This window comes from Eumetopias jubatus, unplaced genomic scaffold (assembly GCF_037043125.1).
Source record: "Eumetopias jubatus isolate StellerSeaLion01/CBP00866 unplaced genomic scaffold, mEumJub1_p1.0 scaffold_10, whole genome shotgun sequence".
Taxonomy (NCBI): domain Eukaryota; kingdom Metazoa; phylum Chordata; class Mammalia; order Carnivora; family Otariidae; genus Eumetopias; species Eumetopias jubatus.
The window spans coordinates 124,946,059-124,969,479 of NW_028274816.1; the positions used below are offsets into that span (position 1 = coordinate 124,946,059).

A 23,421-nucleotide genomic window follows, 5' to 3' on the forward strand; every position below is an offset into this window, starting at 1 on the left:
AAGAGCAGGGAAGGGGGTAGGCCCTGTGCCTCCATATCCAATTCCCAAGACTGGAGTCATGAGCACAAGGAAGTGGGGTACAGTATCACCTGTGTCCTCCAGGAGCCCAGTCTACACACTGGGCCCTCTCCTGCCCTTCCTGGGTCCATGGCAGCCTAGGGTAAGGAGGGACAACCCTGGGAGGCCTTTAAGGGCTTAGACCAAAGGCCCTATACTCTCTACTCCCCCTTCCCGGGGCTAGTTCCAGGCTCTGGGGACGGAGGCCTGGCTGCACTCTCGGGGTCCATTGGCTTCAGCAGAGGTGCTAGTACATCACCCCCCTCCTCCCACCCCCACATCATGGCTCCTTCCTCCTCTGCAGCATCCTTCAAGCCCCTGTCGGCAGGGCTCCTGCCTATTTTCTTGCTGCCCGCCTTTTTCCGGGCCACTTCGCTCATCTCCTTGGGCTAGCCACTGTCCCAGATACTAAGGCTAACCAGAACCGAGTCCTAGTCGGGCCCCACTCAACTCCCTGGGCCTCCCTTTCCTGAAGGTCAGCAGGAGGGAGTGAAAAGAGCGGGAGCAGGGAGTCTGCGAATCTGGCTTGCAGTCCTGGTTCTGGCTCAGACACTGTGACTTGGGCAAGTTCCTTTAATTCCAGGCCCCTCTGTTTCCTCATTTGATAAAAGAGCAGTAGCTCTTGGGGCGCCTGGGTGGCTCAGGCATTAAGCATCTGCCTTCAGCTCAGGTCATGATCCCAGGGTCCTGGGATCGAGCCCCCACATCAGGCTCCCTGCTCCGCGGGAAGCCTGCTTCTCCCTCTCCCACTCCCCCTGCTTGTGTTCCCTCTCTCTCTGTGTCTCTGTCAAATAAATAAATAGAATCTTTTTTTCCTTATTTATTTATTTATTCATGAGAGACAGAGAGAGAGAGAGGCAGAGGGAGAAGCAGGCTCCCAAGAAGCAGGGAGCCCGATGCGGTACTCGATCCCAGGACTCTGGGACCATGACCTGAGCCGAAGGCAGATGCTTAACCATCTGAGCCACCCAGGCGCCCAAAACTTCAGTTCTCCTTAAAGAAGTTCGGGGTAAACAGTATCTCTGGTATTGAAGAAGTGAATATGTTCACAGACCAAGGACCAGTGCTCCACTTTAACAACCCCAAAGTTCAGGCATCGCTTGCCACGAACACTTCCACCATTCCAGGCCACGCTGAGACAAAGCAGCGGACAGAAAGGCTACCCAGGATCTTAAACCAACTCGGAGCCGATAGTCTGACTAGTTGAAGAAGACTGGCTGAAGCTCTGCCCAAACAGTCTGTGGACGGAACAGCACCACGTGCTACCAGAGAGGATGATGATGATGATGATGAAGGTTCCAGATCTTGTGGAGAATTTTGATGAAGCTTCCAAGAATGAAGTGAACTGAATTGAGTCAACTTCTGAAGACGATAAAACTTGAAGAAGTTACTGGGAGCTGCTATTTTATATTATGACTGCTTTTTAAAATTTTGCTCATGGATCCGATAAAATCTAGATCTCTAATATTTTTAAGCCCAAGCCTCTTGGACACTGCTGCTCTTTTCAGTTTTTGCTTATACACAATTCATTCTTTGCAGCTAATTAAGCTGAAAAAGCCTGGGAATAAAGTTTGAAACAAGGTTAATAAAAAAAAAAGACAAAAAAATAATAAAAAAATAAAATCTGACAAAAAATAACAAGAAAAAAGAAATACCTGTGAGTGGACTTTATAAGCCAGCTGCGAGCAAATAATACCAGGTAGTACATTCTAAGTGCTCACCAAGGGCCATGCTTGATGCTAACATGAGCTGTGTCATTTAGTTCTCATGACAACCCCAACCATAGATGGCCCCAAGTTCAATCCTTGAACCTCTTCTCTCTGCTGCCTGCACTCATCCCTTCACTGATCTCCTTTCATCTCAAGGTTTCATATACAATCTGCATAGTGGTGACTTCCAGGTCCATACGTCCAGGCCAAGCCTCTCCGCTACACTGACTTAAAGAGTGAATCTCCTACTTGCCAGTTTCTCTAATAAGCACTAGACTTAGCAAGTCCAAAACTGAGGTCCTGATCCCACCTTGAATCTGCTCCTTTAACTGTTTTCCCCGTATCAGTAAATAACAACTCCATTCTTCCAGGCAGGCCCAAAACCTTGGAGGTTTGTTAAATTTGCTCTTTTTTTTTTTAAGATTTATTTATTTTAGGGACGCCTGGGTGGCTCAGTCATTAAGCAGCTGCTTTTGGCTCAGGTCATGATCCCAGGGTCTTGGGATCGAGCCCTGCATTGGGCTCCCTGCTCCACGGGAAGCCTGCTTCTCCCTCTCCCACTCCCCCTGCTTGTGTTCCTGCTCTCGCTGTGTCTCTCTCTCTTTCAAATAAGTAAAATCTTAAAAAAAAAGATTTATTTATTTTTTTTAAAAAGATTTTATTTATTTATTTCAGAGAGAGAGAGAATGAGAGATAGAAAGCACGAGAGGGAAGAGGGTCAGAGGGAGAAGCAGACTCCCTGCTGAGCAGGAAGCCCGATGTGGGACTCGATCCTGGGACTCCAGGATCATGACCTGAGCCGAAGGCAGTCGCTTAACCGACTGAGCCACCCAGGCACCCAAAAGATTTATTTATTTATTTATTTATTTATTTATTTTTAAAGATTTTATTTATTTATTTGAGAGAGAGAATGAGAGACAGAGAGCATGAGAGGGAGGAGGGTGAGAAGCAGAAGCAGACTCTCCGCTGAGCAGGGAGCCCGATGCGGGACTCGATCCCGGGATTCCAGGATCATGACCTGAGCCGAAGGCAGTCGCTTAACCAACTGAGCCACCCAGGCGCCCAAGATTTATTTATTTTAATGAGAGGGAGAGAGAGAGACAGAGAGAGAGAGAGAGAGAGAGCACGTGCACAGGAGGAGGGGCAGAAGAAAAAAATCTCAAGCAGACTCCTTGAACGCAAAGCCCGACACCGGGCTCAATCTCACAATCCTGAGATCGTGACTTGAGCCGAAATCATGAGTTGGGGGCGCCTGGGTGGTTCAGTCAGTTGAACGTCTGCCTTCGGCTCGGGTCATGATCCCAGGGTCCTGGGATCGAGCCCTGTGTCGGGCTTCCTGCTCAGCCAAGAGCTTGCTTCTCCTCTAGGGTTCTCTTTCTCTCTTAAATAAATAAATCTTTTAAAAAGAAAAACCCCCAAAAAGCACAAAATCAAGAGTCAGACGCTTAACCGACTGAGCCACCCAGGTATCCGAAATTAACTTTTTATTGAAAGACAACATACATTAAAAAAGTGTACAACTTGTAAGAGAATTGTCACAAAGTGAACACACCCATGTAACAGTCATCCAGGTCAAGAAGCAGTATATTTTTAAAAAGTTTTTATTTTTTTATTTCTGAGAGAGGACGAGCACGAGCCGGGGGGAGGGGCAGAGGGAGAAGCAGACTCCCGGCCGAGCAGGGATCCCCGATGCGGGACTCGATCCCAGGACCCTGGGATCATGACCTGAGCTGAAGGCAGATGCTAAACCAACTGAGCTACCCAGGTGCCCAAGAAGCAGCATATTACCAGAATATTCCCGGGAGCTTCCTGTGTCCTCTCTCAGTCACTCCCCTTTTCCTGTCCAAAGGTGACCTCCATCTCGACTTCTAAAGGCATAGATTAGCTTTGCCTGCTTTTTTGGACTTCATATAATGGAATGATACACTATGTATTCTTTTGTCTGGCTTCTTTGGCTCAATATTATGTTTGCAAGCTCAAATTTGGGTGCCTGGGTGGCTCAGTTGGTTAAGCGACTGCCTTCAGCTCAGATCATGATCCTGGAGTCCTGGGATCGAGTCCCACATTGGGCTTCCTGTTGGCGGGGAGTCTGCTTCTCCCTCTGACCCTCCCCCCCTCATGTGCTCTCTCTCTCTCTCATTCTTGCTCTCTCAAATAAATAAATAAAATCTTAAAAAAATAAAGTCTTTAAAAAAATACAAATTGTTGCATGTATCAATAGTTCATTTTTGTTACTGCAGAGCATTCAAAGTCATGAATATACTACACTTTACTCATTCTACCATTTTTAAACATTTGGTTTGTTTGAATTTAGGGGCCATTATTCATAATACTGCTAAGAATATTCTTGTATGGATATATGTGTATATTTCTGTTAGGAGCGGAATGGTTGTGTCAAAAGATATGCTTATGTTCAGCTGTAGGATTCCATCAAGTGGGTTTTCAGAGTGGTTGTATTGATTTACATTTCTTTTTTTTTTTAAGATTTATTTATTTATTTATTTATTTACTTATTTATTTGCGAGAGAGAGAATGAGAGACAGAGAGCATGAGAGGGAAGAGGGTCAGAGGGAGAAGCAGACTCCCCACTGAGCGGGGAGCCCGATGCGGGACTCGATCCCGGGACTCCAGGATCATGACCTGAGCCGAAGGCAGTCGCTCAACCGACTGAGCCACTCAGGCGCCCTCGATTTACATTTCTTCCAGCAGTATATGAAAGTTCCAACTGATCCACATCCTCACCTACACTTGAAATTGTCACTCTTTCCCATTTTGGTCATTCTGGTGGGTGTGTGGGGATACCTTTTTCTTCTTTTCATTTTGGTTTTAATTTGCATTTTCCTGAAGACTAATGGAGTTAGGCTGCTATTCTCATCATTGCTGTGTAACGAATCATTCCCGAATGTAGAAGCTCGGACAATGAACAGTCCCTTTACTATCTTGCACTGTTTCAGTTTTTGAGGGTCAGGATTTCAAGAGATTGCTTTAGTGTTTCTCGTGAGGATGCGGTCAGATGGGGGCTGAAGCACCTGGGGGCTGGCCAGGCATCTCTTTCTTCTTGGAGCTCAGGGCCAGTCCTTGTGGTCTGTCTGCTTGGGCTTCCTCACAGTGAGGTTGCTTCGGAACGGTCAGACTGCTTACAAGTGACTAAAGGCTTAAAGACAGAATATTCCAGCAAATCAGGCAAAATCTACATCGTCTTTTGTGATGTAACCTTGGAAACCACATAGTATCACTTCTGCCATATTCTATTGACCTGAATAGTCACAAAAGCCTACTCAATTTCATGGAAGGGGGCATAGGCTCTACTTCTGATCAGAAGGACTGTCAAAGTCACCATAAGAAAAAGACATAGATGATACTGTTGCCACCATCTTTGGAAATACGATCTGCCACACATGTCGATCGGCCCTTCTGTGTAGTGCCTGAGCCCATCAGTTTGTCTATTTTTTCTGCAGGGTCATCTGCCTTTTTCTTTATTGATTTGGAAAATATATTCTGGATGCTAGTTCCCCGCCCCCCCGATATACATATCGCAGACGTCTTTTCCCATTTTCCTGAGGCTTGTTTTCTCATTCCCTCAATGGGGTTTCATGTGAGCGCAGGTGCATGAGTATTAATTGAAGTTTTTATTGAGGTAATTATAGATTCACAGGTAGTTGTAAGAAATAATATGGAGAGATTCCTTGCATACCCTGGCCACTGTCTCCAATGGTGACATTTTGTAAAACTACAGTATCATAGCAGAACCACAGCCAAATATCATAGGATGTTCATGTTGATATAATCTACCCATTTTATTCAGATTTCCTGCTTCACTTGGGCTCACTTGTGTGTGTGTGTGTGTGTGGTAAGTTCCATGCAATTTTATTACCTGTGTATATTCACGTATCCACCACCACGGTAAAGTTACCAAACAGTTACAGTATAAGGGGCCCTAATGTTTATAACCACACCCACTTCGCTCCTGCCACTTCCACCCCTGGCGGCCAATAATCTGTTCTAATTTCTTTTTTTTTTTTTAAAGATTTTATTTATTTATTTATTTGAGAGAGAGAGAATGAGAGATAGAGAGCATGAGAGGGAAGAGGGTCAAAGGGAGAAGCAGACTCCCTGCTCAGCAGGGAGCCCGATGCGGGACTCGATCCCGGGACTCCAGGATCATGACCTGAGCCGAAGGCAGTCGCTTAACCAACTGAGCCACCCAGGTGCCCAATCTGTTCTAATTTCTAAAATTCTGTCATTTCTTTTTTTTTTTTTAAGATTTTTTGTTTATTTACTTGAGAGAGAGAATGAGAGATAGAGAGCACGAGAGGGAAGAGAGTCAGAGGGAGAAGCAGACTCCCTGCTGAGCAGGGAGCCCGATGTGGGACTCGATCCCAGGACTCCAGGATCATGACCTGAGCCACCCAAGCGCCCAGTATGTAACATTTTGGAATGGGCTCTTTTATTTTTATTTTTTAAGATTTTTTTTTTATTTGAGAGAGACAGAAAGAGAGCGAGAGAGAACATGAACATGGGGAGGGGCAGAGGGAGAGGGAGAAGCAGGCTCCCTGCTGAGCAAGAAGCCCGATTCCGGACTCCATCCCAGGACCCTGGGATCATGACCTGAGCCTGAGCCACCAGGCATCCTGCCAGATACACTTCTACCTCAGGGTCTTTGGACAGGAAGCTCTCCAGGCATGGCTCATTCCTTTACTTTCTTCAGCGCTACCTTCTCAATGAGGCCTTCCTTTGACGCCCTAACGTTCCCACCCCCCAACTTCCTATTCTTTTATCTCCACCTGAATGCAGGTTCTAAAAGCTAGCGGTTTGTGTTGTCCACTGTGGTCTCCTCACCATCTAGTAGGACAATGCCTGCCTGACACACAGCAAGCATTAGATAAGTTTGTAAAATGAATAAGAATACTAAAGCCCAGAGAGATGAAGTTACATGCTCAAGGTCACACAGGTGATTACCAGCAGAGCTAAAAATTAAACCCGAGCAGTCTGACTTCAGAGTTCATGCTCTTAAGCCTGAGAAATGGGCTCCATTACTGAGTGGGGCTCAGTGGGGCTCAGGATGGACACAGAGGTGCAGCAAATCCGGCAGGCCGCCCCCCACCCCCATCATCTGCCTGCAGTGGAGCCAGGTTTGCCAAGGCTCAGATCTTCAGATCTGGCCGCAGCACCTGGGCCAATGGCCATCCGGCCCCAGGGTGCTACTGGGGACAAGGCCAGTGTGCTGATGCCCCCCAGTGGCTATACTGGGGAAGAACAAAATGCAGCCTTCAGGCTGAATGGGTGTATGGGTGGGGACCTGGTTCGTCCCTGCTTCCTTAGTCTCTTCCCTCACAGAAGACATAGTCCAGGGCATAGGCATAACAGATCTTTATTTTACTAGAAGGGACAGGCAGCGGGGCAGTGCAGCATCGAAGCCCCAGACCAGACATGCAGCATCCACATGCAGGAACAGCTACACAGGCTGGGGCAGAGCCAGAAGTGGGAGACTGGGACCACCGGACACCCACAGCACCCCTGCCAGAATGCTTGGGCTCTGGGTTCTTCTGTCTCCACGAGAGCCAGGAGACAGAGGGCTGGGCTGCTTCCCCACGGCTGGAACCCTATCACTCTGGTCAGAAGGGAAAAGTGCAGAAGGGGTATGGAGTCTGGCCAGTCTACAGCACTCAATTCTGCAGGGGGCTGGTGCAGCCATGCCCACTGGAAGGGCCTGGCCCCATACCCAGGACAGCACAGGCCTAGCAGGAAGAGGGTCTACACACCTTCTAGTCCCCAACAGGGCTAGACCCTGATCCCAGAAAGGCTTAACAGAGTTGGGACCAAGCCCTACTCCACCTAGTAGGGATATGTCCGTGAAGGGGACTTCCCTGAGCACAAGCAGGGGCCTCCTAAGGCAGTAGTAAACTGAGGGAGCTGCTATAGACAGGAGGCCTTGCCTCTGTGCCCCTAGGTAAGGAAAGAGAGGTAAGGTCCGAGAGCAGGCCTGGGGCTGGGGAGGGCAATGGCCGAGACCTAGGGGGTCCGGAGTGCGGGAGGCTGGGGACTTCCGGGTAGGACTCAGGGCTGGGAAGACCAGGCCAGGGCAGGGGAGGGTGGCCATCCTACCCCGACCCTCCGCACCCATGCCACGTCTTGGCAAGGGCCACAGGGAGGATGGACAGATGCACAGAGAACTTCAAGGCACCAGGATTCTGAGGAGCAGCAGGGCTACTACCCCCCACAGACAGACAGTGGTCATAATAAACGTCTTCAGCTTAAACTACATGAGGTGTGTAGAGAGCGGGAGCAGAGAGGGAGAGCAAACGACAGACAGACAGAGGGAGATGAACAGGGAGATGGGAGACGAGGGTGGAAGAGACAAACCGGATGGAGGTGGCAGTGAGAGTGAAGGTGTGGGAAGGGGAGAAGAAAAAGGAGAGAGCCAGAGATGGGGCGGGGGGGGGGGGGGGGGGAGGGGGGGCGGGGACACACAGCCGGAGAAGGCCTGAGCACGCAGCACGTCTGGTCCCTACAAAATAAGGCACCAGAGTCAGTAGCGTTCCCATTGTCGTTGTGGTAGGAAAACGGCTGCTGAGGGGTGCAGGCCTTCGGGAGCCTCACGCCTGCGCACCGGTGGCCTTCTTGATCAGGGGTATCTGCCAGGACGGGAGATGTCGTGAGGCCGGGGCCCTGGGCCCCCGGGACGGCTCCACCCGCGGCTAGCCAGGCACTTACCTTGGCCAGGTCCACGCCTGTGAGGGCATGCACAGAGGCAGGCAGCTCGGCCAGCAGTCGGTTGACTTCTGATGTCACCTTGCTGTTGTCCCCGCTGAGGACCACAATCTCATCGACTTTGGTCAGGGGGGCGGCGATTTTGGCAGCAATCTAGGGGGTGGGGGGTGGGGGGTGGGAGGAGAGCGTGGCTGGTGCTCTGACTGGGTCCACCTGCCCCGCCCGGTATCTCTCCCTCCTTCTTCCACCTCCCCCAACCCCAGCGCAGCTTGGGTGGCTCTCTTATTTGCAAGCCATGGTCAGGGAGGCCCAGGGGGCCAGGTGAGCCTGTGCGTGCTATAGGGGTCCTGCCCCGCTGCCGGGTACTTCCGCGCTGAATGCTTCTAGCCAGCCCGTGGCTGCGCTCCTGCCAAGGCCCCGCCGGACCCACCCCAGGGCGGGGGTGGGTGGGTGGGGGTGGGGCTCACCTGGGGCAGGGCCTCCAGCACCAGCGCCATCTTGGCTGCATCCCCGTATTTCTGGTAGGCCTCGGCCTTGAGCTTCATTCGCTCAGCCTCTGCCGTGCCCATCGCCTCGATGACCGCTGCCTCCGCCTCCCCGAGTTTGCGGATCTTCTCGGCCTCTGCCTGAGCCAAGAGGACCTGTTTCACCCTGCAGGAGTTCAGGCCGGGCGGGATCAGTGGCGAGAGCCAGGGGCCCCTCAAGCCTTGCCTGGGCTGGCAAACCCTCAAGCCCTCCGCTCTGACGGGGTTGGCGTGGGGACCCAGGAAGGGAGGTTCTGGCTCTGGCCAGGGGGAGGCCACTGGCTGCTAGATGCAAATGGGGGGGGGGGCACTAGCCAGGATGCCCACTGAGCCAAGCCCCATAGTGGGCCCTCAAACCTCCTTTATCTCCTCCGGTCTTCCCAGCGCCAAGCCCATGGGGGAGGAAGGTCACCTCCACCTCACAGTCAGTAAGGAGGCACAGGGCGAGGTGGCTTCCAAGCTGGGGCCGGGAAAGCCCGACTAGTCCCCACCCTGCCACGGCCGGGGCGCTCACTTTTCACCCTCGGCGATCTGCTGTATGCGGTGGGCCTCAGCCTCGGCGGGGCGGCGCACCGTGGCAATGAGCTCCTTGTCTGTGCGGAGGATCTCCTGCGCCTCCACAGCAATCTGCTTCTTGCGCTGTACCACCTCGATCTCAATCTCTTCCTGCCGGATCTTCTGCTGCTCCCGCGCCCCCTGCAGCTCATAGGCCAGCTGGGCCTCGGCGGTCTGTGGCGGGACGATGGGCAGCCATGTCAGAGGCTGGCTGCCAGGTGCCGAGCCCTGAGCCCCAACCTGGGATGCCCGACGGCGCCTCACCTTGATGTTGACCTCCTCACTGAAAGCTGACTTTTGCAGCTCGAAGGCTCGCTTGGAGTCGGCGATCTTGGTGTCTGCCATGAACTTCACATCCAGCATCTCCTTCTTGCACTCTGCTTCCTGGCAACCGGAGGAGCAGGTGCTGAGGATCCCCCAAGCCACCAGGGTCCCCCCACCCCTGAGATTCCCTGTCCCCGGGGGCGGGAAGAAAAGCCTGTGTACCCGGATGCCTGCATCCCGCTCGGCCTCGGCCACCCCAATGTCCGCATCTCTCTGTACCACGGCAGTCTGTGTCTTGCCCAAGGAGCTCAGATAGTCCACTTTGTCATACACATCCTGGGAGGGAAGGGGGAGTCATCCTTGGGAACAGTCACAGGCACAAAGGGGCCAAGCACCCAGAGGGAGGTGGGGGGCTGCAGCCTTCCTATCACACGTCACCTTGATGGTGAAGCTGAGGATCTCGATGCCCATGCGGCCGACGTCAGGGGCCGCCACCTCCCGCACCAGCTTGGCAAACTGGTCTCGGTCCTGATAAATCTGCTCCACGGTCAGGGTCCCTGGGGACACAGTGATCGTGGGCTGGCTTCCCCGGGGGCCCAGCCCCCTAGGAAAAGGAGGAGGCAGGCAAGCAGTGGTCTGAGTGCATGCACACGTTGTAGAGTGTGAGCTGGGTCTTTCTGGGGGTTGTGCACTAATGCTGAGCCTCCTTCTGCAGAGCCCAGGCTGGAAGGGCAAAAGCGTCCCAAGCACCACCAGGGGCCTGATCCCAGTGCCCTCCCCTTCCCTCAGGTCACCTGAAGTTTTGAAAAGAAAGTCTTGGTGGGACTGACAGACCTCCCTGCCCTGCGCCCCTCCCAGGCCCTGGCGTGGAGATCCTGTGAAGCTCTCGAAGGTGGCAGAGGGGTCCCTGGGTAGGGCGGGGCCTTACCGAGGATGGAGCGCAGGTGCCCCTCCAGGGTCTGCAGGACGACGTTCTTGATGTCCTGCACGTTCTTGCCCAGAAACTGCTCGCAGGCCACTGCCAGGAGCTCCTTCTCCGTCATGATCTTCACCTGCCAGTGGTCACAGAGATGTCTGAACCAGGCTGGAGGGGGGCAGACGGAGGCCCCAGACCCAGAGGTGTGGAGGATGGTGGCTGTGCCCCTCCCCTCCTTTTTTCAGACCTGCAGGCCTAGGGGCCAGGAGGGGGCCGAGTCTGGCTGAGGCCTCTGGTGGGGAGAGCACACCAGGAATTCTTACACTGACAAATCTGATGTTCATTGGCAGCCTCAGGCCCTGACACGGCCTGTCTGCTAGGCATCTGGGGCTCACCTCCCCACCCCTCAGCCCACTCACTGTTCCCTCATTAGCCGGTTCCTCCCACGCAGGCTCCCCACAGGTGGGAGACCTGCAGGCTGAGGGGCAGAGAGGGTGGAAAGGAGAATGAGCAATAGGGACACAGATATACAGGCTAGGGAAGAGAGCCTGGACAGGGCAGGAGACAGGTCCAGAGGGACGCCACCAAGGGTGGGTATCTTCCTGCCTTTCCTTCCGTAAGTACTAAACCAACCACCCCCTCACCAGAGGCCTCTAACACGGTTGTGCCTCGCCGCCCTGTGAAGTTGAGAACTGGACGAGAGCAGGAAGCCCCTCGCCCAGCCCTGAGCTGGGAATAAAAAGCAACCTCCGACAGAGTTCCTCTGCCTCACAGGGTCTTGTGCTCTGGTCCCCGCCCCTTTAGCCCCCTACCCAGAGGACAGGGAAGGCCTGGATTCTGGGGTGTGGCACTTCCAACACCTGCAAAGAATCGCGTGGGGTTAGTGAGACAGGAGCCCTCAGCACTGGTTCTGTCCCTCGTGGGCCCGCTGAGGAGAGAAGGGGTGTCTGTTAGTCCTGCTGAGTGGCCAAGGGGCCGAGCGAGCACGTTCCGGTGGCGACGACCCTCTCGTGGAAGGGGGGCAGGGGCAGGGGCACTGGAGAGAGACTGGCCCTGGCTGCTACCCTCTCCTCCTCCCCCCACACCCCAGCACAGGGACGAGGCAGCTCAACGGACATGCGCGGGGCTGCTGAGTTACTATACCTGGGCGACACCCGTCACAGTTAAAGCTACCCCCTCGGCCGTCTCTACGTCCTCGCAGCGGGGCTGCAACGTCATAATCTCTAGGGAAATCCTGCCAAGAAATGCAAAACAGGGGCATGGGTCTGGGGGCCCAGGGCCTGGGGTGTGGGGAAGAGTCCGGTACCTCTGTGTTCCAGCTGGGCCGGGCTGGGGTTCCTGCTGCAGAGGGTGGGGAGGGCACTCTGAGGGCCTGGGGTCAGGAGTCTGTGAGGAGATGGTGGGAAGGCAGAGCAGCGTGGCTGCAGCGTGCTACCCAGGGCACACGTCCCCTGCTCAGAGCAGCCAGGCTTGCGGCGGCGTGAGGAAAGGAAGTAGAGAAGTGGCTGGGGGTGGTCTGGGCCGGTGGGGGGGGGGTGCAGGTGGAGCTGTGTGCGTATGGCCTGGGAACGCCCCGGAAGTGCTGGTGCCCCAGGCCGTGCCTGTGTAGGTCGTCCACGGGGGCCACGGGAACATCCCTCAGGGGCCCTCACCTGTTCCCTGGGTCTGCTCAGTACCCCGAGATGCCCCGGACGGCTCCCCGGAAAGCTCTGCCTACTAGCCTGGCATGCTAGGAGTCTGCCCACTGCTGGACCACGATGGAGGTGATCCTGCATCTGCCCCTTGCCGGGGAAGTCCCGCTTTGTCCCTTCACGTGGCGGCAGGCTTGCCTTGAAGCCGACCCTCCGGGGCTGGGCCCAGGTGGCTCAAGTGGAAACGAGGGCTGAGGTCACACGAGCACTCCCTGCCCAGACCACCTCAAGGGTCCGTAACACCTAGCCTGAAAGGGATGTGGGCCTTTGCGGTTGTTCTAAGTAGGCAGCAGTTTGGAGGGGGAGCGGGGACACTTTCGCCAGGGCTGTCGAGGGAGGCCGGGACCCTACCCGCTCCACACTGGGTGCTCTGAGCTTCTCGGGCCTCTGTGCTAAAGCCCGCCCGCTGGAGGCTACAAGGAGTGGATGAGGTGGGGACGGTCCCCTGCCCGAGGACAGCCCGCAGGACGGGCGAGGGAGCTAGAGGTAGTGTAGGGTTTTGCCTGAGAAGCCCAAAGGCGATTTCACGCAAGGGAAGGACACGGATAAGATGATGAGGAGGGCTCTTCCGGTCTGGGGACCCAGCGCGCAGGCTCTGAGGGGGCGGGGCCTTCTGATGGTCGCGGCAGCGTCCACAGTGCCCGGAACCCGGAAGGAGCCCAAGAGAGAGCTGATGAGGGAGGCAACCAAGGTGAGCGCTGGCACAGCCCAACGACAGCACTGGGAGGCACTCGCACCTCGGCTCAGGAGAGGGCTGCACCGGCTACAGCCGCTGGCAGCGAAGAGTGAGACATCCAGTCACTTGCTTTTCTAAGGGAGACTGGATTCATGATGAAGCTTGGGTTTCTCTAGCACTTCGTCGTCTTTTTTTTTTAGTAGACTCCATGCCCAGCGTGGAGCCCAACACGGGGCTTGAACTTAGGACACTGAAATCAAGACCTGAGCTGAGATCAAGAGTTGGACGCTCAACCGACTGAGTCACCCAGGTGCTCCCCATCTGCAGCACTTTTCCAAAAATCCCAAAGAGCCCTCATGTTGCTTTACTTGCCTTTCCCATATCCCTACAAAGCACAGAGTGGGCAGGATTCCCCTATTTCACACGTAAGGACACTAACACGAGTCACAAGGGATTTGCTCAGAGGCTTCTGCCAAAAATTCGGGGCAGGGAAGAGCCAAGACTCGTTTTGCTAGGGCCTGTCAAAGAGATCGGAGGAGGCCAAGGAGCTGGTAGAACAGAGCTCTTCAGGGGACCCATCTTCTGGGAGGAGGGCTAGGGCTTGACGTGCGTCAGCATGGACAGGTGGGGGCTGGCTAGCAAGGGGCTCCACAGTGCCTGGAGTGGTTGGACTGAACCCTCCCTACCCAGACAGCCTCGCTCTGGCACGTGGGGGCCTGTGTCTCCTGCCTCAACTTACCCCTTGGCATCCAAGGACACCCCCTGGCTGACGGGCAGAGCTTCCAGATTCCCTTGCTCTTTCCCCACTAGCAGCCCCAGTGGGTGAGGGCAGGGGAGCGGGGGATCTACAGGGCTCCATCCTGGCACCCAGAGCAGCACAGGTGGGAGCAGAGGGGAGGGAGGCACACTCTCAGGAGGAGAGTCCATCTGGCTCCTGCCTGCCGGGCCCCGCAGGGCAGGAAGAGAGAAGGTTAGACACAGAGGAGGAAGCAGGTGGGTTATTACCTGTGCAACCCCTGTTACGAATAGCGGGACCCCCTCCGACGTCTCAATATTCTCACAGCGACACAGGATGGTCATAACCTCCAGAGACAGTCTGAGAAGCAGCCAGGGGGAGGGAGAGGTAGGGAAAGGAGGGGTAGGAGGGGACAGCAAACACACACAGTGGTTACCAGACAAGCAAACGATGCCTGATGCCTGGGGGCGGGGGGGGGGGGTTGCTCTCAGTACTTGAGCCCTCTCCTGCCAGCTCAGCCTAGGATTGTAGGGGGACAGAGGAAACCCCCTTGCTGGCCTCTGGATGTCTTCCCTAGCCCCCATACCCGTCTAAGCAGGAGCTGCTGGGCTGGGGGTAAAGCCTGCTGACCCCCTGGGCCTATGACCTGAGGTGGGGAGGCCTGTGCGCAGGGCACCTAGGTTGCCCACCACCTCACTTTCCCAGGACAGTCCGGGCACAGTCTGGGAGACTTAGCCTCAGTTCTACTTTCCAAACACAGGCAAACCCATGTTTTCAGAAACTGGGCAGGAGAGGCCACTCTGCGGATTAGTGAGCCACAGCAAATACCGAATCCTGCTTAGGTTTGTGCTACCTAACACTAAGAAGGCAATTTAGGGTCAGGAAAGCCCAGAGAGAACCTGGGATTTTCTGCTTTGGGGGGCAAGGTGTCAAGGAAGGCTGGGGGAGGAAGTGCATCCCTGCCAGAATATTCACCGGGACAACAGGGGGGTGATGGAGTAATTCACTTTGGAATTTCCAAAGTTGGGCACAGGCAGAGGAGAGAGTTACGGCAACGAAAGCGAGATGCCTTGAAGCTGCTCAGCCCACCCTAGCCGGGCCTCCGTTAGCGCAGCATGTGTGTGCATGTGAGTGTGCACGGTGCCGGGCCAGGCTGTGGGCAGTGTGGGAGGTTTCCTGAAACCAGCGGAAAGGAGGACAGCGGCGGAGGCCGAAGGAGCGGAAGCAGGTGGACTGGGGGATGGGAGCAGCAGGCTGAGTGGAGCCCTGCCCTCACCTGTCGCAGTACCGGCCCCGGGAGCTCCGGCCATGCAGGGGTGCAAAGACTGCCTTCATTCGAGCCCCTGATACTAGCATTCCTAGGCCTGAGAGGACTCTAGAACCCGCTCAGACAGGAACCCACCAAGCTCTCTTCTGGGTAAGGAGGAGTGCGGGAGATGGGAGAGAGGGAGGGAAGGAGAGAAGGAAGGAGGGAGGGAAGGAGGCTGCAGCTCAGACACCGGAGGTGGAGGATTCACTCAGGTAAGGGAGAGGGAGCTGCCGCTGAGGGCCTCAGCATCGCACAGGACGTGGCCGCAAAGTGCAGCAGGAGGGACTTCACTGAGCCTGGAGATGAAAGGCTGACAACAGAGGTGGGGGGCACGGACGGTGGCTGTGCGAAGGGAGGCTTGGGATCCAGGCTGGGTTAGAAGTCTCTACTCTGACCTGAGAGGCTCCTGCCGGCCTAGGGAAATGGAGGCCCCAGCTTGTACAGATGTCCTTCAAATGGGCGAGGGGTCAGGGAAGGGGCTGCCCTCAGAAACAGAGTCCAACAAGGGGAGGGGCCGCAGGCTCAGACTCCCCAGCGAGTGGGACCACAGGGAGAACGCTAAGCCTGGGTGTGGGAGGTCAGTTTCCTAGGACACGGCACAAAGACCTCTTCTCCTTACTTCCAAACTTACTGTCAGAGAAGCCTGCCACCCCCCCGCCCCCCACACCGGTCTCGGGGCTCTGCTCCCTGGAGCAAGAAGCAAGGGGTGCTGTGTGTGCCAAGAACATTTGAGAAAGGGCTGCAGGGGTGTGGCCCTAGAAGTGGCTGCCCTCGCAGGACAAGTGTCTGGGTGAGCTGCAAACTCTCCAGGCCTGGCTGCGTGTCAAGGTGTTCGGACAAGATTCTCTGTCATCCCAGGACTGCATGGCCTGTGGGGTGGGGTGGCAGTGCCTCTGGAGAGGGCACCCCGTGGCTTCTGACAGGCCAACTGGCCCACTCCTGAGAGGAAGTTGTGACCAGCAGCGTTACTCTCGGACATCTTTGGCCATAAGAGTCCCCCAGGATCCCTCAATTCAGGCGGAGCAAAGTGAGGGGAGAGCAGAGGGGGCTACTGGGAAATCAGTGAAGTTAAAAAGTTGACCTCCCTCCCCTGCCCCTGGCCCTAGCTGACACCCTCAACCTCAGGGCAGGATGGGGCTTTCCACCGGAACCACCACTGCTTCCCTTCAGGGTGACCGCCACTTCCCCTCCCACACCTTCCCAGTTCTGCTGCCCCTGCTGCCTGGGTCCTGGCCTGGAAGGATCTGGGCACGGTCAGGAAGGGGGTGATGGTGGAAAGGTGGCTGGCCTGACTTATCTCCTCCTGGGGCGGGGCAGCGAGGGCCCAGGCCAAGTCTGGGCCTGCTGGGGGTCCTGGGAGAGCTCCGGAGAGCCCGATGACGTCTTCCTTCCTCTAGTGAGTCTTTCCAGACTGACCGTGGAGGTCCAGATCTGTTTTGCCCGGCCCAGCACCAATTCCTTAGCTCTCCTCCCCCTGTCCCCAAGCGGCCACTGCCACAGGGCCGCTTCAGACTGCAGATCCGTTCCCTGCTCTTTGGCCATGGCCTGCGTTGTCCGGGCCTGCACAGCTTCTCCTCTCCACAGGGAGGATAATTAAGGCTTTGTGAATAACTGAACTAGACCTAGGGAATGAGGATTCTGCCTGGGCACGACCCCCAGATTCTCTGGGACAGAACTGATGTCTCCAGTGGAAAAAAGCACCCCCACTAAGGAGAAGGTACCCAGATGGACCCCCTGCACCCCTGTGCCACCTGTCTCACCTGGGTCTTAGGAGGCCCCCCGCGCCAGCATGGAATGTGGCAAGTGGTGGATGCTCTAGCTGACTTGGGGGGCCGGGGGGAGGGAAGGCTGGAAATCCTTTTCTCCCTTGCCCACCTGGATGCCAGGCTCCCCGGGGGCCCCCGAGCCCTTACCTCTGAGTGTCGGAGATACACCACCAGGCCCAGGCCCAGCCGCCAAACACGTACTGTTTATAGTCAGAACCACAACAGCCCCCTGGAGAGCAAAGCAAATCACTGCTGGTCAGTCAGTTCTTGGGTCCCTGTCCCTTCAACAGCAACTCTGGCCCTTTACCTGCCCTGACACTTGACAACTCCCACTGTTGGGTGCTGAGGTCACACAGAAGCTGGAGAGAGCTTGTAAGGGCCTGGGACTCTAGTTCAGTAGACAGGTAATTTGCACAAAAAGGAAGATATCCAATGAGTGGTTCTGAATGTAAGTGTTCAGAGGACAGAAGAAGTCAGTGGGCAGGGGCAAGCAGGAAAGACTTCGATCTTCCATTCAACCATTCATTCGGCAAACAAGTAGAGTAGGTTTCTGTGCTAGGGATTCAGAGATGAAAATACAATTCGCATCTTAAAGGAGCTGGGAACTTTTCCTTGAGATAACTAGTACTAATACCGTGTGATTTGCCTGTTATCAGGGCGTGTGCAGACCAAGAGGGAACGCAGGTGGCCCTGGGGGGCCCTGGGGGGCCCTGGGAGGCTGATGGGAAGGAAGAGTCTCGGAGCCAAGATGGGATCCTTGCTCATGCCCAGCAGACATATCTCAGTAAGGCTGGTATTCTATTCCCAGGGCTGCACAGTGACTGTGTACCTCTGGGAAGTAGAGTGAATGGGGAAGGCAAGGCCTCAAAACAAAGGCTAGCTTGTGGCACCCATGGGAGAAGTGGAGGGAAAGGGAAAAGGTCTAAAAAGGAAGTGGTGCCTGAAAACTCTGTCAGCTAAACAGAATGTTGAATCAGGCCTCAACTTGGATCTAGCTGTAGACATGTCCGGCATGCTGTCTATGCAGAAGTGAGAAAAACCAATTCCTGAAATTCTTGTGAACTCTCCTGTGAATGCCAAAATTAGTCATCAAGTTCAAGGAAACTTTAGTAAAAGCTAGAGGGGCAGTTTCCTTGCAGCGCAAAAAAATCCACAAGAAAACAAAAAACAAACAAACGTACAGGAAATAGATGATTCAAAGGAAATGTGATTTGGGAAAAAGCCAGTGGGTGTCGTCATGTCTGTATTTACAAACTTGAATTTTCGGGAAAGCCCTGGGGTGTGTGCCCCCAATGGGCAAGGGTCAGGGGTAGTTTCATGTAGCTGGGTTACAGTGTCTCTGAGGACCCACAGCAGAGAGAGCAGATTATGGGATGTCTCAGGTATCAGGCCAAGAAGCTGTGTGTGTGTGTGTGTGTGTGTGTGTGTGTGTGTGTGTGTGTGTGTGTGAGAGAGAGAGAGAGACAGAGAGAGAGAGAGAGAGAGAGAGTGTGTGATGGGGGGATCATACAAGGATTTAAGCTGGGAAGCAACAAAATTACACTTGCATTTTAGAAACACTGCTTGGCACAAGGAAGATAGGGCTGGGGTAGCCTAGGAGACTGGGTAGAAGCCTTCTGCAGTGACCTAAGCAAGACACGGTGGCTGATATTAGGGATTAACTTCCAGAGCAATCTTGTGGAAGAGGATTTTCTGTGATGGTGGAAACGTTCTATAGCTGCAGTGTGTAATATGGCAACCACTGGCCACATGGGCTTACCACGCACCTGAAATGTGGCTGGTGTGACTGAAAAACTAATTTTTTTTTTTTTAAAGATTTTATTTCTGGGGCACCTGCGTGGCTCAGTCATGAAGCGTCTGCCTTCGGCTCAGGTCATGATCCCAGGGTCCTGGGATCGAGCCCCGTGTCAGGCTCCCTGCTCCGCGGGAAGCCTGCTTCTCCCTCTCCCACTCCCACTGCTTGTGTTCCCTCTCTTGCTGTGTCTCTCTGTCAAATAAATAAAATCTTAAAAAAAAATAAAAGATTTTATTTCTTTATTGGAGAGAGCACGAGCGGGGGCGGGGGGAGCAGAGTGAGAGGGAGAAGCAGGTTTCCCGCCAAGTAGGAAGCCCGACGTGGGGCCCGTCCTGGGACCCCAGGATACGACCCGAGCCTCAGGCGGACGCCCAACCGACTGAGCCACCCAGGCGGCCCAAGAACTAAATTTCTAATTTAATGAACTTAAATTTAAGGGGCTAGTGGTTACCATATCGGTGCAGCTCTGGAGTCCAGGTCGGAGTGGGTGAGGAAGCCAAACAAGGGAAAGAGAGACAACAGAGAGACTAGGGAGCTGGAGACGAGTTCTGGACAGGTGGAGGCGAAGGGGGTGCAGAGCGCCTGTTGGTACAGAGAGCTGGCATCTGAGCCAGATTGCTGGGCAGCCCCCTCTGCCTCCAGGGCCCGCACGGTGCACAAGGAGCCTCACCAGAAGTCCAGGGAGCAAAGAGCAGCCCCACACTATGAGTCGGGGGTGGGACGAGGAGCTCTGTCCGCTTCTGTGGTGGAAATACCAGCCCACAGGGCTGCTGCTTAAGGGAAGCTATTGCAGGCTTCTCGGCCCTGGGGAGTGGGGTGAGGAGGCCTCTAAGGGCAAGCAGTCAAGCTGAAACCTAAGCCATCTTGGGGTCCAGAGAAACTGAGAGGGTCACACATCACAGCCTGTTTCAGTCCAGCCCAGTGAGGGCTGGGGGCCAGCTGCCTCTGGCCCGCTCCAGGGCGCTTCTCCGTGTGCTGGGGGTGGAGGTGGTAGTGGTGGAGAGGAATGAGGGTAGGGGAAGGGGGGGGGGTCCACGCTTTACCCTTAACTTAGTCTTTGACCTTGGGAGCAGGCTGTCACCACTTAAGCTGGGCCTTGGCCAAGGGCAACATGGCCAGGTTCCCAGGAGTAGCAACAACAGGAAGCTGGGCCTTCCAGCCTGCCCCGCCCCCGGCAGCCTCCTCCCCTGGAAGGCATCTTCCTCCCAGATTCTTGGTCACCCTGAGTCTGAGCACCACTCCCCAAAGAGACCACGTAGGTGCCCCTTCCTTGATCTCCCTTGCTCTCACTCTCTTTATTTTTATTTTATTTTTTAATTTTTAAAGACTTTATTTATTTATTTGACAGAGAGAGAGCACAAGCAGGGGGAGTGGCAAGCAGAGGGAGAGGGAGAAGCAGGCTCCCCGCTGAGCAGGGAGCCTGAAGCGGGACTTGATCCTGGGACCCTGGGATCATGACCTGAGCTGAAGGCAGACACCCAACCGACTGAGCCACCCAGGCGCCCCTCTCACTCTCTTTAGACCTGGAAGTTTCTCGTAGTTTTATCTCACTTTTTCTAAGCCAACTTACTTTCCTTTGCCCTGTCTTCACCCAAGCTGAAGAATCACAAAACAGGGGCGCCTGGGTGGCTCAGTCGGTTAAGCGACTGAGTCGGTTAAGCGATCCCAGGGTCCTGGGATCAAGTCCCATATCGGGCTCCCTGCTTAGTGGGGAGTCTGCCTCTGCCTCTCCCCTCATGCTCTCTCTCTCAAATAAATAAATGAAATCTTAAAAAAAAAAGAGAGAGAATCACAAAACATCCCATGATAACCTCTGCCCCGTTCTCAGCCCCTCCAGACCCAGCCCATCCCTCTGCCTTCTCAGGAATACTTCCCTCCCTTCCTGGATCTTTTCTCCCTTCTTCCCATTCCTCCAGAAGACCAGACTGTACAGGGGGGTTTAGCCTTTTTTGAGCCACAACCCCCCTTAGTAGTCCAGCAATGCTGGAATGTTCATAAATGCATAAAATACATAGGAAACAAATTATCTTGAAAGTTGTCAGGATATTAAAATAACCAAATGTGTGATAGGTAATACATGGTAATACGTGTGATACAGTAAAACATTAAATAATAAAATCTAGTGGTAGATTTAATAATTAGCTTAACTTCAAAGTCATAATGAGCATGAATGATTTTGAAGGTACCTACAAAAACTGCGGTGTGGTAGGAAAATATCTCCTAATACTATCATGGGTTGTGGCTGACATTTATAATGCGAAGAAATGCTAAATTTCGATTAAGGTTAGTGAGAATAAAAATTCACGTCTCTCCCTATCCAAATGCACAGACCTCTAAATTCTACCCACAAACCCCAGGTTAAGAACCTCTGACTTACTATAGAGACAAGAGAAAGGTATATGGTGTTTGGATTCCCCTTTTAAATTCCCGACAGTAGAAATAGAGAAAAGGGTGTTATATTACAGACCGAAGGAGGGAGGTAAGACAACCAGAAAAACTTCTAGCCTTTTCAGGTGGAGAAAGTGACCAGGAGATGCATCAGCATCCTTTTCAAATTGGGCCGAACGAGATGCCTCTGGACTTGGACGCCCACTTAAGGAACCAGGTGGGGTCAGGGCTGGGAGTGGTTGCTCCGCTCTGCGGGGACTTCCGTGCCGGAGGGAGCTGCATCTCTGCTGGACCACCTCAAATCCCCAGGTACTGTGATGCTGGGCACTACCCCTCCCACTTCCCTCCCATCCTTCCTTGACTCCAGCACCCTCCATTCTCAGCACAGTCTCCTCTCCCCACCCCTAAGACAGCTTTGAAGCTAGCACTGCCCTGGCCTCTGGCCAGAAAACCAGGTTTCCAGCAAGGGTCCGGTGCTCCTCTCAGCCCTGTCTCAAAGCTCTCCACAGGGACTGGATTGGAGCTTTTGTCTCCTCAGCCCAGAGTCTTGGGTTCCAGAAAGAAACTCTACAAGAGAGACAAAGTGTGGTGCAGATTTGGGTTCTAAAAGTTGTCTTTAGGATCAGGGCCTGGGAGACAGGTCCAAGTCTGGCCTCAGTGCTCTCTGAGGGGTCTCCTTCCTAATCCCAAGGCCACCTCTGGTCTTAACTGTTCTCTCCCCCCGCCCCCCCACCCCCCCCCCCCCATCAGGGAGAGTGGGGATTTCCTGTCCTGGGGGGAGACACTGATTCTGAGATCCAAACTCAGCCACAGGCCATGTTCTGGGTTAAAAGTTTCCAATGGATTGATCACACCTCCCCCAGGCGCAGCTACAAACCCTGGTCTAGAGTACCCCCTTCTACAGGCAGCCCTAACAACTCTGCACACAGGCTGGAAATTGGCATCCACAGTGGGAAGACCTGAAGGATTCCCGCAGCTGCAGGCCTCCAAGCTGTCAGGAAACACCACCCTCCCAGGCACCCGCGAGTCAGGGGCTTCACAAACTGGGGGCTTCAAAGGCTTCAGCCACCTCTCAAGATACCCGAATATACAATTTAAAAAGCAGCCTTAAGGCAAAGGTACCTCCTCCCTCCCCAGCACAGCAGTCCCCGGGCCCCGCCGAAGCTCCCAGAAATTCTGGAGCCTGTAGCATTTTTTCAATCGGGGCGACACAGCCCAGAGCCCGATTTCTCAACCTGTAGAGGCCACACCCGCACCTCCGGGGCGGGCAGTGCCAGTAAACCCCAGCAAGCCCCAACCTGCTCAGAATTAACGGGAGCACAGGGATCCCTGGACCAGGGCCCCTCCCCAGGCAGGCACCTGCCCTCCAAAGCTGCGAAACCCGCCCCAAGGCCCGGGCGCTGGAATCCAGCCAAACCGCTGTGTTCCAGTAACCACGGGTCTCCTCCCTACGGCCTCAGTTCGGGACCCCCTAGGCCACCGTGGAGTAGAGGGGAGGAGACCGTGCCCAGGGAGGGGGGCGGAGAAAGGAGAGAATAAACACGGGAAAACACGCAGTGGGAGGGGGAGTCCCGAGCGCGCGGAGCACCGCAAGCGTAAGAATGGGGGGCCTTCCTGGAAGGTTCTCAGGCCCAACACCGGCGCCCCCTACCCCGTCCCTCACCCTCCACACCGCCCTCCACCCTCCTTCCCCGGCCTAGCCCGTCCCCGCTCGCTCCCCAGCCCCGCACCCACCCCGAGCCCCCTCCCCAACCACCTTTCGCGGGCAGAGCCCGCGCACCCCAACACCCTCCCAGCCCCGGAGCCCCAGCCCCACCTCCCTCGCCGCCCTCTCACCTGAAACCACCAGCGCCTCGTTGGGCCCCACCGTGTGACAATTGCCCATGGCGCCGGCGGGACGGAGGGCCCGCGGGCACCGCAGGGACCTGGACCGCACCGCGCGCACCAGCGGCCGCGCCCAGCCTATCCCGCCACCCCCAGCGGCCGGCCGCCCGCCCGCCCGCGCCCCTCCGCGCTCGCAGCCCCGCCGGAAGTGTGGCGGCGGAGGGCGGGGCCGGCGGGCGACAGCGGCGGCAGCGAGCGCGAGGCGAGGCGCGGCAGTCAACACGCTTTATTTCCCCGGGCCCAGCCCCGCAGCACCCCCGGGGCGGGGGGCGCCCCCGGCTCCCGCGGCCCTGCCGCACCTCTCCCCGCAGCCATCTGACCGCCGTCGGCCCTGGAGTCACACCGCTCCTGCCCTTACCCCCTTAGCGGCGGTGAGACCTTGTCCGAGTGAGTCCCTTACCTCTGCAACCTAATCCCGCCTCGGCGGATGGGGGTCATTT

General features: G+C 55.3%; 1 protein-coding gene across 5 annotated transcripts; it reads right to left on the reverse strand.

The window, feature by feature from the left end:
* Positions 1-8,222: 8,222 nt before the first annotated feature.
* FLOT2 (flotillin 2) lies at positions 8,223-23,094 on the reverse strand. 5 transcript variants are annotated; one of them, XM_028109050.2, is made up of 11 exons: positions 22,934-23,073; positions 17,062-17,143; positions 11,880-11,970; positions 10,749-10,872; positions 10,259-10,377; positions 10,043-10,156; positions 9,821-9,940; positions 9,516-9,730; positions 8,945-9,128; positions 8,481-8,630; positions 8,223-8,401 (listed from the first exon to the last, which is right to left on the reverse strand). In XM_028109050.2, the coding sequence occupies exons 1-11, from the start codon at positions 22,980-22,982 to the stop codon at positions 8,363-8,365; spliced, it is 1,287 nt and encodes a 428-aa protein (XP_027964851.1). In that variant the 5' UTR covers positions 22,983-23,073; the 3' UTR covers positions 8,223-8,362. The 5 variants fall into 5 exon arrangements, with proteins under 5 accessions (XP_027964851.1, XP_027964852.1, XP_027964853.1 ...); XM_028109051.2 differs by lacking the exon at positions 11,880-11,970 and adding an exon at positions 14,109-14,199; XM_028109052.2 differs by lacking the exon at positions 17,062-17,143 and having other exon boundaries at positions 22,934-23,094.
* Between the last annotated feature and the right edge of the window lie 327 nt (positions 23,095-23,421).